At 46.0% G+C, this 13,999-nt stretch overlaps 1 protein-coding gene across 1 annotated transcript in view; it reads left to right on the forward strand.

The window, feature by feature from the left end:
* The window catches only part of LOC105479730 (phospholipase B1), a 149,822-nt gene that overhangs the window by 58,761 nt on the left and 77,062 nt on the right, over nucleotides 1-13,999 (forward strand). Inside the window, 3 exon segments of the mRNA XM_071076106.1 lie at nucleotides 9,732-9,790; nucleotides 12,116-12,189; nucleotides 13,658-13,701. Coding sequence (XP_070932207.1) covers nucleotides 9,732-9,790; nucleotides 12,116-12,189; nucleotides 13,658-13,701 — 177 coding nt within the window.

Below are 13,999 nucleotides of genomic sequence, written 5' to 3' on the forward strand. Positions count from 1 at the left end.
TGGTGACCTGAGTGACTCAAAACACCAGCCTAGGAGCATCTGTAGCAGTGTTATAGATTCCCATGCTTGGTCCTAAAGGGGGACTCACATGTCCATTTATTTGTTCGTTTATTTACTCATTTGTGTGTTAGAGGATTGTTGAGTGCCTCCTTGCCTTCAGGAGTTTACATTCTAATTGATCTATTGCCTCTCATGGCCTCAGAATTGTAAAAAAACAGAAAATGAAGTTTGGGGATGTCATAGTGCCTAGCAAGAATCTTCCAGGGATGCAAATCTTTGTAGTCAGATTGTCTCCTTGTGCTGAGCATCAGGAGAGCAAATAAATGCTTGGCTGCCCTTCACACATGCCGTAGCTCTCCACGCTCCAACTAAGCCACATGGCTGGCAGGGAAGTTAAAAATATTCTAACCAAAACCTTGGTATATAACTGACACTTGTTTTAAGTTGCAGAAGAATGGAATAGGGGATATAGATCTTACATATACACATTTAGTCTTTATTTCCCCCCATACATGGTGCCAACTCATTCCTATTAGTTCACTAGCAGGATTTTATTAGCAGAAATAAATTATCAGCTTCATATGTAGACCCTCCTATGGTAAACACCCTTACTCAAAAAGAGATAGATTAGGTATAGATACAGATAGATGTGTGTTTATATAGATAGATAGATGTGTGTATATATAGGTGTATTTCTATAGATATATAGAGAGAGAAAGAGAATTTTTTTTTTTGAGATAGAGTCTCACTCTGTTGCCCAGGCTGGAGTACAGTGGCATGATTGTGACTCACTGCAGCCTCAACCTCCTGGGCTCAAGTGATCCTCCTGCCTCAGCCTCCAAGTAGCTGGGACTATAGGCATGCATCACCACACCTGCCTTTTTTTTTTGTTTAAGAGATGGGGTCTTACTGTTGCCCAGGCTGGTCTTGAACTCCCAGGCTCAGGCGATCCTCCAGCGCTGGGATTACAGGCATAAACCAGCTCACCTGGTCTAGAGAGAACATCTGAATGTTTTAATAGCCACACACATTTACAGCAAAGTAATATCCATTCCCTTTTTAATCTTATTCTGAAAGAATGCTCTCTAAAGCATTTTGTAATCTGTCTAGATAATGTTTCTGTCATGACAGTGATAATCAGCCAATCTCATTAGAGCATATATCAACATCTAAAAGCTGGGTAAAATGTAAACCTCTTCCTTATTCCCTGACCCTGAAGATTAGTGTGTTTATCAGCACTTGAAGATTGAAGATCAATAAATCTCAAGGCCTTAAAATCTGAGATCCTGTGGTGACAGGAGCTATTTTTTTTTTTTTTCTTTCTTTGAGACGGAGTCTCGCTCTGTCGCCCAGGCTGGAGTGCAGTGGCCGGATCTCAGCTCACGGCAAGCTCCGCCTCCTGGGTTTACGCCATTCTCCTGCCTCAGCCTCCCGAGTAGCTGGGACTACAGGCGCCCGCCACCTCGCCCGGCTAGTTTTTTGTATTTTTTTAGTAGAGACGGGGTTTCACCGTGTTAGCCAGGATGGTCTTGATCTCCTGACCTCGTGATCCGCCTGTCTCGGCCTCCCAAAGTGCTGGGATTACAGGCTTGAGCCACCGCGCCCGGCCAGGAGCCATTTATATAATAACAAGATGGGTAGATTTAGGCTCCCCAATCTGACCAAGGTGAGCATGGGACCCACTCACTCACTCTCCACCTGGAATCAGCACTCACAGATGAGTGTTGTTGACTTCTGAGTCGCACATGCAAAGTGTCATTCAGAAAAACGGTCACAGTTAACTGGCCAATAATGAAAAATACGTTTCATTATTGTGCCAGTGATTTTCTTTCTTTTCTTTTCTTTTCTTTTTTTTTTTTTTTTTTTGAGACAGAGTTTCGCTCGATCACCCACGTTGGAGTGAAGTGGCGTGATTTCCACTCACTGCAACCTCCACCCCCGGGGTTCAAGCAATTCTCCTGCCTCAGCCTCCCAAGTAGCTGGGATTATAGGTGCCTGTCACCACGCCTGGCTAATTTTTGTATTTTTAGTAGAGACGGGGTTTTGCCATGTTGGCCAGGCTGGTCTTGAACTCCTGACCTCAGGTAATAACACCCGCCTTGGCCTCCCAAAGCTGGGATTACAGACATGAGTTACTGCACCCAGCCATGTGCCAGTGATTTTGATTGAACATTCTAACCATCCTTGTGACTGATGGGGTAGGTAAAAAGACAGCACAGGCACATATTATTTTCCTTTGGTATTAATCATGTATTTCAGGTGAGGTCATGCACTCTTCTGGAGATCATGTTTGTAATTTCTAATCAAAATTACCTGAGATATGTCTTATACGAGGAGATCATCTTATCTTTATACCTCCAATGACTCAAGCCCATGGTAGGAGCCCAATAAATGTTTGCTGAACTAATCTGAATGAGCATTTCTAAATCATCAGATCAACAATCCCTAGGATTGAAAAAAGATATTAAAAAAAAATCAACTACACCAAAATGCCTTTCATAAAAACAATTTTTCACTAAGAATATTTTTTACAATAACTGTTTTGCTTTTTGCCTTCAAAGTTACTTTCCTTTTTTTTTTTTTTTTTTTTTTCTTTTTTGAGATGGTCTCAGTCTGTCGCCCAGGCTGGAGTGTAGTGGTGCAGTCTCACCTCACTGCAGCCTTAGACCTCCATGGCTCAAGAGATCCTCCCACTTTAGCCTCCCAAGTAGCTGGGACTATAGGCCCATGCCATCATGTCCAGCTAATTTTATTTTTTGTACAGACAAGGTCTCACTAAGTTGCCCAGGCTGGCCTCGAACTCCTGGGCTCAAATGATCCTACCTCAGCCTCCCAAAGTGCTGGGATCATAGGCATAAGCTACCATGCTGGTCCAAAGTTATTTTCAAAAACCTTTATAGTCTCATTTTCTAGTGCTTCTCCAAACTGACCACAGATACATGCATCTAAACATCATTAAAAGTGATGTTTCAAAATGAGATGCTACCTGTCTTCAACAGGGTGTGGCCCTGGCAACTTGGATGCCTCATTCTGAGTACACTTCAGAGCTCATGAGTGATGTGCTTTATCCAATGACCTACAGGGCCCTGGGATGAGACACATAGAGTTAATGTAAGTGATTTTTTTTTTTAAATAACCAATTGGTATTGGGTAACCAGTAAAAACTAAAAACTTGCAACTTTTTCCTCCTAGTCAGCACATAGATGCAATTTACCAAGTGCTCTCTCCTATGGACTTTACAACTTTGTAAACACTCACATCATGCTCCATTGCTAGATGGCCCTGTCCCTAACATAGTGAGCATAACCAAGAAAAACATATTGGGCCTACTAGTTGGCTTAGGATTTTCCCAGCGAGAAAAGGAGTCACTTTTTGCAAATAAAAGAGTGATAATGAGGAGTCACAGGGGACATGGCTTATTAACTTTCTGATGAAGGTGGCTATCTTGATGGCTAATGCCACACAGTGGGAAAAATTCAGAGCTTTTGCAAATAAGGATCCACAAAGCTAATTACGTGTTGCTGTCACCAATAGTATAAACCAGAACAGTTCATTCATTTATTTTAAGCCATCAATTCCTTGCTAAGTCCCTGAGGTCATTGATTTGACCCATTTGGCTAAAATTAGCTCTTCAGAAGTCAGTATGAAAAATGACCAGGTTACAGCACTGGTCATTCACTAGGGGCATCATCTCGTCATGAGCCAGCAGTGCAATGTTCTGTGTAGCTCATGAGGCTGTTTCTGTGGTCACCACCTACTCAGGGGTCCTGTGACTTGACCTACCGTGTCATCAGGAAGGAATGATGCCCTGTGGGAAATAACAGCCTGCTTGTCCCTGGGCACAACCAGCCTACTGAGTGAGTTCAAACTCCCCCAACACGTAGAGGAGTAAGTGTTTCCCTGCCCTATGGTTTTCATCATCTAAAACTTTGAGATCTGTAAAGTCCCTGTCACAGAGTCACTTAGTCTTTAATTCCAGTTAACACGTTTCTTGAGCTCCCCTGTGGAAGGTACACATTGGTTCATGGAAACTCACACCGAAGATTCCAAAGGCAAAACATGGTTCCAATCTTGAGGCAGCTGCTTACTGCCATTGTGGAAATCTTAACATAAGTCCCTAAAATCAGACGGCAAATGGGTTGGGCAACGCTTGGTGACAATTGAGAGAAAGCACGTTTTTCAGATTAGGGCCCCACGTGGTTTAAGTTGCTGGGTTACACAAGACAAAGCCCCAGCAAGCCAAGCCTTTCTCCTGGGTGTGACCTTCCATGTACAGTGGGCAGTGTCCCCACTCTACAGTCTAGTGTGCAATTTCCTTGCTATTTGTGATACTTCATCATGGCTTGGATGGCCTTCTGATAAGAGGTCCCCTCTGTAGAAATTATGATGAGTTAATGATGTGTTTATCAGCTTCTCTCAAGGTGGTGGACAGTTTGTACCAGATAATGTTTAGCTAATCAGCCCACACAAATTTAATCTTATCACTAAATAGTTCTTTTTCCAGGGAGAGCAACTGCTAAAGTGCTTTACTGTATTTCTAAGCTATGTTTGTCATTAATGATGACATTAACAAACCTCAAATCAAGGTCTACGGAAATTAGGCCAATGAAATGCGATGTGCTCTATCTTAACAATAAAATCCCAGATTAAGTCAACTCCTCCCACCCAGGTTTGCTTCATCTGGTTTATTACTGTATCTCTTCCTGAGACTCCTTTAGAATGGCCAACTGGAGAACCACCCCCACCACAATCAACCAATCTATCAGATGAGATCGGGCATGTTCAGGGTGGTATAGCTGTAGATCAATCAGTCTGTCTATACATGTGTACGTATACATAGACATAAACATAGGTATGTGTGGGTGTCTGTGTGTGTGTGTGTGTGTGTTCTGCCTGCTACAAATTTAGGAGACAGGAATGGTAGGTTTCAGCTGCCTCTTTAGCAAACTGTAGTGATAATACTTTTGAATCAAATTTATCTATCTCTTCCGTATTTTTCCAGCCCCAAAGATTTCCGCTAACCTTTGCACACTAGCTAGTATTCACAGGATTCAGTGTATGATGCATTATGGCAGTAAGAATATAGTGTTTGACTGTTATCACCAGGAGCTAAAATAAACCACTCTAGAGTTGAAGGGAGGTCTTATTTTTTTTGTTTTGTTGCCTTTTTAACCCCATCACCTGATTTATTTGAGAAGAGGTCGTTTTAAAGTTTTCCTGCTCATCCTAGTGGACATGCGCTAATGTGTGCAGCTGGCTTTGTGATTTGATATTGTTCTTCTAACCACATGGTATAGCTGTGGATGGCTGGGAAGAGCCAAGTAGGCTATAATCATATGGAAGGCTGAGTGTGTGCATGGGATGTGTGTGTGTGTGTGTGTGTGTGTGTGTGTGTGTGTGTGTGTGTGTGAGGGTGGATTCAAGGCATGGTGAGGGGGAGGAAAAAGAACACTGAAGAAAGATACTCAGCACCTCTTGAATCTAAGAGACAGAGCTGTCATCAGTCTGTGCAATGGCAGCTACAGTTGTGAGGGCCACAAGACAATGTACACATATACACGAGAGAAACAACTCTAGTCTTTTTTTCTTTTTTAGTGAAGGGGTCTCACTATATTGCCCAGGCTGGTCTCAAACTTCTGGGCTCAAGTGATCCTCCCAACTTGGCCTCCCTAAGTGCTGGGATTATAGGTGTGAGCCATTGCACGCAGCCAAATCTTTACTTATGTATTTTTTTTTAGAGACGGGCTCACTTTGTTGCCCAGGCTAGAGTGCAGTGGCGCAATCATAGCTCACTGCAGCCTCTGCCTCCTGGGCTTGATTCCAGGCTTTTCAGGTCCAAGCGCAGTACTTGACTGCAGTCAATGGCTTTGATAGAGACCAAGTGTCTCTATCAGTGATTCTCAAAATGTGGTACCCAGACTGGACTGGCAGCATCAACATTACCTGGAAACTTGTTGCAAATGCAAATCCTTGGGCCCACCCCAGACCCATTGAGTCAAAAATTCTGAAGGCGGTGCCCAGCCATCTGTGTTTTCACAGGCTCTCCAGGTGATTCTGATGCAGGCTCAAGTTGGAGAACTGCTGTTCTATGTATTTTGCACACATATATTTACAACTATGTATGTGTGAGTTTGTATCCTTTCATAGGAAGAGGCAAGAACTTTTACTTTTCCAGTGAGAGCAAATCCTCATTGGGAGCGGCTGTCCCCACCGGCAGACAGCGTGGAAGGAAGTAGACAAGATGTCTCCATGGAAGGAGATGAGACCTGGAAGTCCCTGAGTATGTTTTCCACTCAGTGTTAATCTGGCTTCCTGCACAGGTATCATTCCACAGCCACGATCTGGATGTTGATGGCTGCTGTGGGTTATATGTAGGCCAGCTGTGTCAAAATCATCTCATCCTGTGTTTCACTGTAGGCCTGCAACCTTTTTTTTTTTTTTTTTTTTGAGACGGAGTCTCCCTCTGTCTCCCAGGCTGGCTTGCAGTGGCGCGATCTCGGCTCACTGCAACCTCCTCCTCCCAGGTTCAAGCAATTCTCATGCCTCAGCCTCCCAAGTAGCTGGGACTACAAGCGCACACCTCCACGCCTGGCTAATTTTTGTATTTTTAGTAGAGACGGGGTTTCGTCATTTCATCATTTTGGACAGGCTGGTCTCAGACTCCTGACCTCAGGTGATCTGCCTGTCTCGGCCTCCCAAAGTGCTGGGGTTGTAATCTGGTCACACTACAGGCTTTATAAGCTGTCTTTTGCAAAGAAGGCTGTTGAGAAAGCCTCCTGCAGACAACTTTCAGTTTATCCCTCTTAAGCAATGGCCCACTGATATGTACCAGGGCGGGCCACTCCCTGGTACAAACTCTGTGCTAGGCTTCTTCCAAGCCACAAGAACTATTTCAGCAATTTAGTGCAGCGTTGCACCACTAGACAACAGAAGCACATCAGCAAAGGTGGAGCTGTAGCCAAGTCAGGGTGACCTTGGGGGTGAGGTAATTGGGGGAGTGGGAGGTAAGCTTGTGACCTGAGAGACCAAGCTATATATAGCTTAAGGAATTCTAGGTGTGGTCCCGCAAATACACTAGGATTCACATTCTTATGTGTATGAGGTAAGGGGGTAGGTAGATATAGTATCTGTGTGTGTATGTGAGTAATTACATATATAGCAATATCTATGTTAAACTCCTAACTTGCTTGCCAGGCATAAAAGCCTCTAATCCCAGTGACTCAGGAGGCTGAGATGGGAGGATCACTTGAGCCCAGGAGGTCGAGGCCACAGTGAGCCACGATCACACGCCACTGCATTCCAGCCTAGGTGACAGAGTGAGACCTTGCCTCAAAAAATAAAAATAAAATGAATATATTGATAGATGCCATAATGTAATTGAATCTTGAAAACATTATGCAAAGTAGAAGAAGCCAGACAAAGTCATATATTATATTATTCTATTTATATGAAATATCCATAGAAGCAGAAAGCAGATTATTGATTACCAGATATTGGTTAGGCCCTGTGGCCCTAACCTACCTTTCCAAGGTGGTTTTCTCTTTGCTGTCTCATATATGCTTCATGGAAGCAAACTGTGTGACTAACTGGGCTTTCAAGACATCCAAGCTTGACCCTACCACATCCATCCATCAGGCTTTTCCCTCCATTACCCGATCTCGTGCTCCCTCATCCTCCTCTTATTCCTAAGGCTTAATTCAAATGCGACCTTCTCCGTGAAGCCTGCTGTGACCCTCTCCTCAGGACCCCCCAGGCAGAGATCATCCCGCCAGCTCTATAACCTTACATCACTTCACACCTCTGTTAGTGTTTATCAGTCTTACACCATAGTAACTATGGCTATTTCTCATTTTCTCCTTAGCTTGTGAGCTTTTTGAGGGCATTCTCTGTATCTGATCACTGTGTGGTCTCCAAAGGACCCAGCCACTGCTTGGTGTTCAATATGTTTGTCCTGTGAGTTAATAGCTGCCACATCACACAGAATGCTTAAACTCAAAAGATAAAAATTGTATATAGTCAAGCTGTGGAAAAGAGCTTGATGCTTCCTCAAAAAGATAAGCATAGGATTACCATAAAACCCACCAATTCCACTCTCAGGTGTATACCAAAATAGTTGAAAACGGGCATTCAGACAAACACTTGTACACAGATATTTATAGCAATACTAGTCACAATAGCCCAAAAGTGGAAACAACCCAAATGCCTGTCAATCGATGAATGGATAAACAAAAGTATGGTACATCCATACAATGGAATATCATTCAACAATAAAAAGGAATGAAGTGGCTGGGCTCCGTAGCTCATGCCTGTAATCCCAGCACTTTGGGAGGCTGAGGTGGGAGGATCACTTGAGGCCAGGAGTTCGAGACCAGCCTGGGCAACATAGGGTGACTCTCTCTCTCTACAAAAAATTAAAAAATTGGCTGGGCATGTTGCTATACACTTATAATCCCAGCTACTCAGGAGGCTGAGGTGGGAGGATCACTTGAGCCCAAGAGGTCGAGGCTGCAGTGAGCCATGATCACAAGCCCCTGCACTCCAACCTAGGTGACAGAGTAAGACTTTGTCTCAAAACATAAAAATAAAACGAATGTATTAATACATGTTATAACATAATTGAACCTTGAAGACATTATGCAAAATAGAAGAAGCCAAATATAAAAAGTCACATATTATATGATTCTATGTACATGAAATATCCAGAATAGATAAATCCATAGAGGTAGAAAGCAGGGTATTGGTTACCAGGGACTGGGAGGAGGGAGAAATGGAGGTGACCACTTAATGGGTATAGGGTCTCCTTTTGGGGTAATGAAAATGTTTCAAAGCTAGATAGAGGTGATAGTTGCACAACATTGTGGACGTACTAAATGCCACTGAACTGTTCACTTTTTAAATGGTTAATTTTAGTTATGTGAATTTCATCTCAATTAAAAAACAGTCAGCTGGGTGCATTGGCTCTCGCCTGTAATCCCAGCACTTTGGGAGGCTGAGCCGAGTGGATCACAAGGTCAGGAGATTGAGACCATCCTGGCCAACATGGTGAAACCCCGTCTCTACTAAAAATACAAAAATTAGCCAGGTGTGGTGATGCGTGCCTATAGTCCCAGCTACTCAGGAGGCTGAGGCAGGAGAACAGCTTGAACCTGGCAGGTGGAGGTTGCAGTAAGCCAAGATCGCACCACTGCACTCCAGCCTGGGCGACAGAGCGAGACTGCGTCTCAAAAAAAAAAAAAAAAAAAAAAAAGTCAGTGGCATAAAAGTATTCCCTTTTCACTTTAGAGAAACTGAACTGATTTTGATAGGATGATGTAATATTTTATCCCAAATATCATCAGATCCTAGAATAGATTAAGTATTGGTTGCATTTCCATGGCAATTCCTTCCCTCCTCCCAAATCACCTTGCCAAGGGCCTGCCACCACTCGCCTTGTAGCATCTGGTCTCACCAAATGTGAACACAGCTCCCCACTTAAAGCAGGATCCACCTTTAAGCTTGCTGTTCCGGTGTCCAGGTGCCCCAGAGAGGAAGCCAGCAGTCAGACTCCACGGCTGGCACTGCAGAGCCCATTGACAAGCATGGATTTTTCCAGTCTTTTATCCGAGGTGTCTTGGTGGTAAAAACTGACTTTTTCTTCATTATCCTAGAAGTTATTCCTTTGTTTCAGTGTCGATGGGTCCAGTGCTTTCCTGGAAGCCCCATTTTCCACTCACTCCTGCTTATATTCTTAGTTCATAGGCTGAAGCCGGCTGACATCAACGTAATTGGAGCCCTGGGTGACTCTCTCACGGTAAGTGACCCTGATGCAGAAGGGGCAGGAGGGGAGAATATTTTGACTAATATGAGAAACTGAAGAGGAAAATGGAGAGAGAAGGTCTCACTCCTGGCTCTTAGATGCTGCCATCTCGGGTCCTGATCTCCATCTCTCCATTGTCCGACCCACCCTGGCATTCAACAGCATTCCCTTCCCATCATGGTTTCCCACCTCCATTCTGGTCTCATCTTCCTCCCCCAATGCTGAGATGAAGGAGAGAGCAGGAAGTGGAGGGACCCCAGAGGGAGTGTGGGTGACAGGAGTGACCCACCCCAAGTCACACAGCTGGTCAGCAGTGGGGCAGGATGGATAAGATCTCCAGACCATGCTGTAGAACTAACTCCTCCAAGGATCCAGTGCTTGGTTTTGTCCATGTAGAAAAGCTAAGGGAAGGTACCAGGATGAGGGGTGAAGAGATGATGAGACAGGAGCAAGTGCTAATGGGGGCAGGGAGGTTGGGGAGGGTGGGAAGACAGGAGTCTGTGGAAGAGGCAGATAGGCCAGAGATGTTCCAAACCCACCTCTGCATCTGCCCCAGGGTGACACCTCAGACCCTGCAAAGCACTATCCATGAAAAGCAGAATCAGGCCTTTTGAGAGCCTGGGGGCTGGGGATCCCAGAGGTTCCTAGACACAGCTTCCATTCAACAGCCTCTCATCAGAGTCCAGCTGCTATTCCCTGGGCCAGTAGAATAGAGGGTCTCCAGCTGAATCCTCCCCAAGAACAAGCTGACACCTCTCATGTCTATGGTCTATCACAGTGATATCGTCCTACTCAGTGGGATGTATCTTCATGACAAAATCCTGTGAGGTATGACTTTCTTTAAATTCGACCAATAAAGTCTGGGCCCAGTGGCTCACATCTATAATCCCAGCACTTTAGGAGGCCAGGGTGGGAGGATCACTTGAGGCCAAGAGGTCAACACCAGCCTGGGCAACATAGCAAGACTCCATCTCTACAAAAATGAAAAAAAAAAAATAGCTAGGCATAGTGGCTTACATCTGTAATCCCAGCACTTTAGAAGGCCAGGGCAAAAGGATCACTTGAGGCCAGGGGGTCAAGATGAGCCTGGGCAACATAGCAAGACCCAATTTCTACCAAAAAAGAAAAAAAAATTAAGCCTAGTGATGCATGCCTATAGTCCCAGCTACTTGAATGGCTGGGGCTAGAAGATCACTTGAGCTCAGGATTTCGAGGCTGCAATGAGCCATGATGGTGCAAACTGCACTCCAGGCTGGACAACAGAGCAAGGCCGTGTCTCTAAATCAGTAAGAAGGTGAATGAAGCTGGGCAAGGTGAAGTGCCTCAGGCCACACAGCTTGTAAGTGCTTGAGTCGGGATCAGAACTCAGGGATCCTGACCCTAAGTCCAGGGCCCTATCCCTGTGCTGTGACAGCCTCCTCCATGGCCCCTCAGTCATTCTTCACCCCAAAGGCCTGACTGCTCATAACCTCCCAGGAAGGACGGGCAGACTGGGCCTTAGCAGCTTCATATACTGCTTATCCCAACCTCTTCCTGCCCGGCGGGGCCTGGCATCACCTCCTCCCAATTCCGTGGTCTCCTCGAAGATACTCTCAGGACAGGGGGTCATCACATCTCAGCACAGCTGTTCAGGGGTTCCTAGGGAGGCAGCACTTTGGGTGTGAACCTGCCTGGCAGGTAGCAAAGGAACTGGGCACCAGAGAGCAGGGATCACACCTGGGGGCCTCTTGTGGAGACCAGACTTCACCCCCAACTGCCTGGGAGGCCTGTCTCGGCATGCTCTTCCAAATGCTCAGAAACAACGTGCTTTAGGCAAGGGACATGCACCTGAAGAGGGTCCACATTGTGCTTTCTTCAGCTGATGATGGCTACGTGGGATTTCATTTTATTACTACATTTTAAACTGTGCATAGGTGAGAGATACTGGTATAAAAGGATAATGATATGTTTCCTTTTATGATATACTTCACAGCTTTTAAAAAATGAGAAAAACAGGACCTTGAAATGTATCCTTTTGAAAAGGTATAGTCTAATTTCAAGAGCACTTTTGCTAGACAAGTTTCACTTGGTCTTGGCCTAGGCAGGGTTTCTTAGAATGAAGCAGAGCTGTGAACAGCACCAGGCCTTCCCAGTGGGCGCTCTCACTCACCTCTGAAAAGGCAGGATGCATATGGAGATATGGTGCCATCTGGACCCTAGATCCCAGAGAAGTGCCCAGGCGGTCCTGGCCAGCATAAGAACATAGACCTTTTGGCAGGCAGGCAGAGGTGGGCCACTGGGGAAAGCAAAGAAACTCACCCCGTCGTCGTTCTCTCTCAGGCAGGCAATGGGGCTGGATCCACGCCTGGAAACATCTTGGACGTCTTGACTCAGTACCGAGGCCTGTCCTGGAGGTGAGTGAGGGAGTGGCAAGGCCCCAAGGACACCTTCATTGCAGAGCAAGGGAAACCCCCTGAGCATTCTAGAAAACAACACCTTAAGCAGGGGGTGGGCTGCTTTGTTCTTTCTATGACCAACTTCTAGGTTTAATTTGAAAAAGGTGTTCACCAGCCTCCTCAAACCACTACATTGCCCAGAACAGTAGCTGAGCCTTGAGCCAGGAGTCTAGGAGAGAAACTACATAAATGTTTGGGTTGGAAATGCTTCTCTGGCTTCCATTTCTCCCTCTGCGATATAATCTCAGAAGGAGGCAGTGGCCTGAGTGATGCACAGATCATTGCCTTTGGAACCAGAGTTGTAACTGAGCCCTAGCTACCCAGCTGGATGTAACCTTGGGCAAGTTCCCTAACCTCTCTGAGCCTCTCTCCTCATCTCTGATGCAGAAACAATGCTACTACCTGAGCACTGTCTGAGGACTAGAAAGAATTTAAGTGTCCAGCACACTGCTTGACACAAAGTAAGTATCTGGTAGTCAGCATTGTTGTTATAGGGCCTTTATTTTACAGATGAGGAAACAAGGCTCAGAGAGGGCAAGTAACCTGACCAAGATCACAGAGCCAGAAGGTAAAAGATCACGAAGCAGAGCAGATACTTGCTGGCCCCTACCAGTGCATTCCCTTCTCATGTATCACTTTGGGCAGGCTTATTTCTGCTCTGCATGCGATCAAACCTCTGCTGCAAGCCCGGGAAGGCTTGGTGTTTCCTCACCTGGAATCTGGCATCTCCATCTGACACCTGCTTTAACCTTAGTGCCGACTCTCTGGCATCCTTCCTCACGTTGCTGCACAGTTAAAACCCAAACATTTGGAGAACCTTTTAGATGCTCCTAGACACGCGTGGCACAGAATGGGGTGGGGGGTGTGGAAAAGCAGGGAATCCAGTCCACTCTGGAATGCTGCATATTTGCATGCCTAGAAATCCTTCTCACTTTGATCACCTTGGAATTTTAGTATTGGCTTGGAAGATGGCTGAGTTTCTAGAAGACACCTTTTAGAAACGGCTTTTACAAGCCAAGCAGGAAGAGAAAAGAGAAAAAATAGGGCCAGCGTTTTTAAGACTACGTTTACACCAATAATATTAATGCACGGTGCAGTGGCTAGTTGGAAAGGGGCTGGCAGACGAGGGACTACTTCCCCTTTGAAAGCGGGGGTGCAAGGAACCCACCTGCCTCCCCTACCCCAGCACCAGCGGAAATCAGCCGCCGGTTTAAAGCTGGCTTGTTGTTTGATGTGCTGGCCTATGGGGAGGGGAGTCATATTCTGGTTTGCTTTTTCCATTTTTCTACTCAAGTGATGGGAAAGGGCAAGTTCCAAGCCCCACGGCTGTTTCTCGGGAGACGGGCGTTTCTGGCTAGTGTCTGAAGGGTCTTGGCGTGGCTGGCATTTTTAACCCTTCATTTTCTTCCTTGGACCCACAATACAGCGTCGGCGGAGATGAGAGCGTCAGCACCGTTACCACCCTGGCGAGTGAGTACGCGGCGGCGGCCGGGCTGTTTGGTTTGGGGCGGCCCCTGCATGCTTCCCGCTCCCCCCGCAGGTGGCGCCGGCCTCGGGAGGAGCGCCGGCTGCAGGAGCCCACTAAATTCACCAGGGGGCGCTGCCTCCCAAGACTCCCAGCTCCGCTTCCTATAGTGACGGAAGCCTTGGAGTTGGGGGCGGAGCGGGGTTCGAGGCTTGGGGGCCGGGGGCCGGGGGCGGGGAGGTGTCAAAAAGAAATTGTCTTTGTCCAAGGAAGGAAGAAAGTAAAGCGGGGAAAAAAAGAGCT

The sequence above is a fragment of the Macaca nemestrina genome, chromosome 13 (assembly GCF_043159975.1).
Source record: "Macaca nemestrina isolate mMacNem1 chromosome 13, mMacNem.hap1, whole genome shotgun sequence".
Classification (NCBI taxonomy): domain Eukaryota; kingdom Metazoa; phylum Chordata; class Mammalia; order Primates; family Cercopithecidae; genus Macaca; species Macaca nemestrina.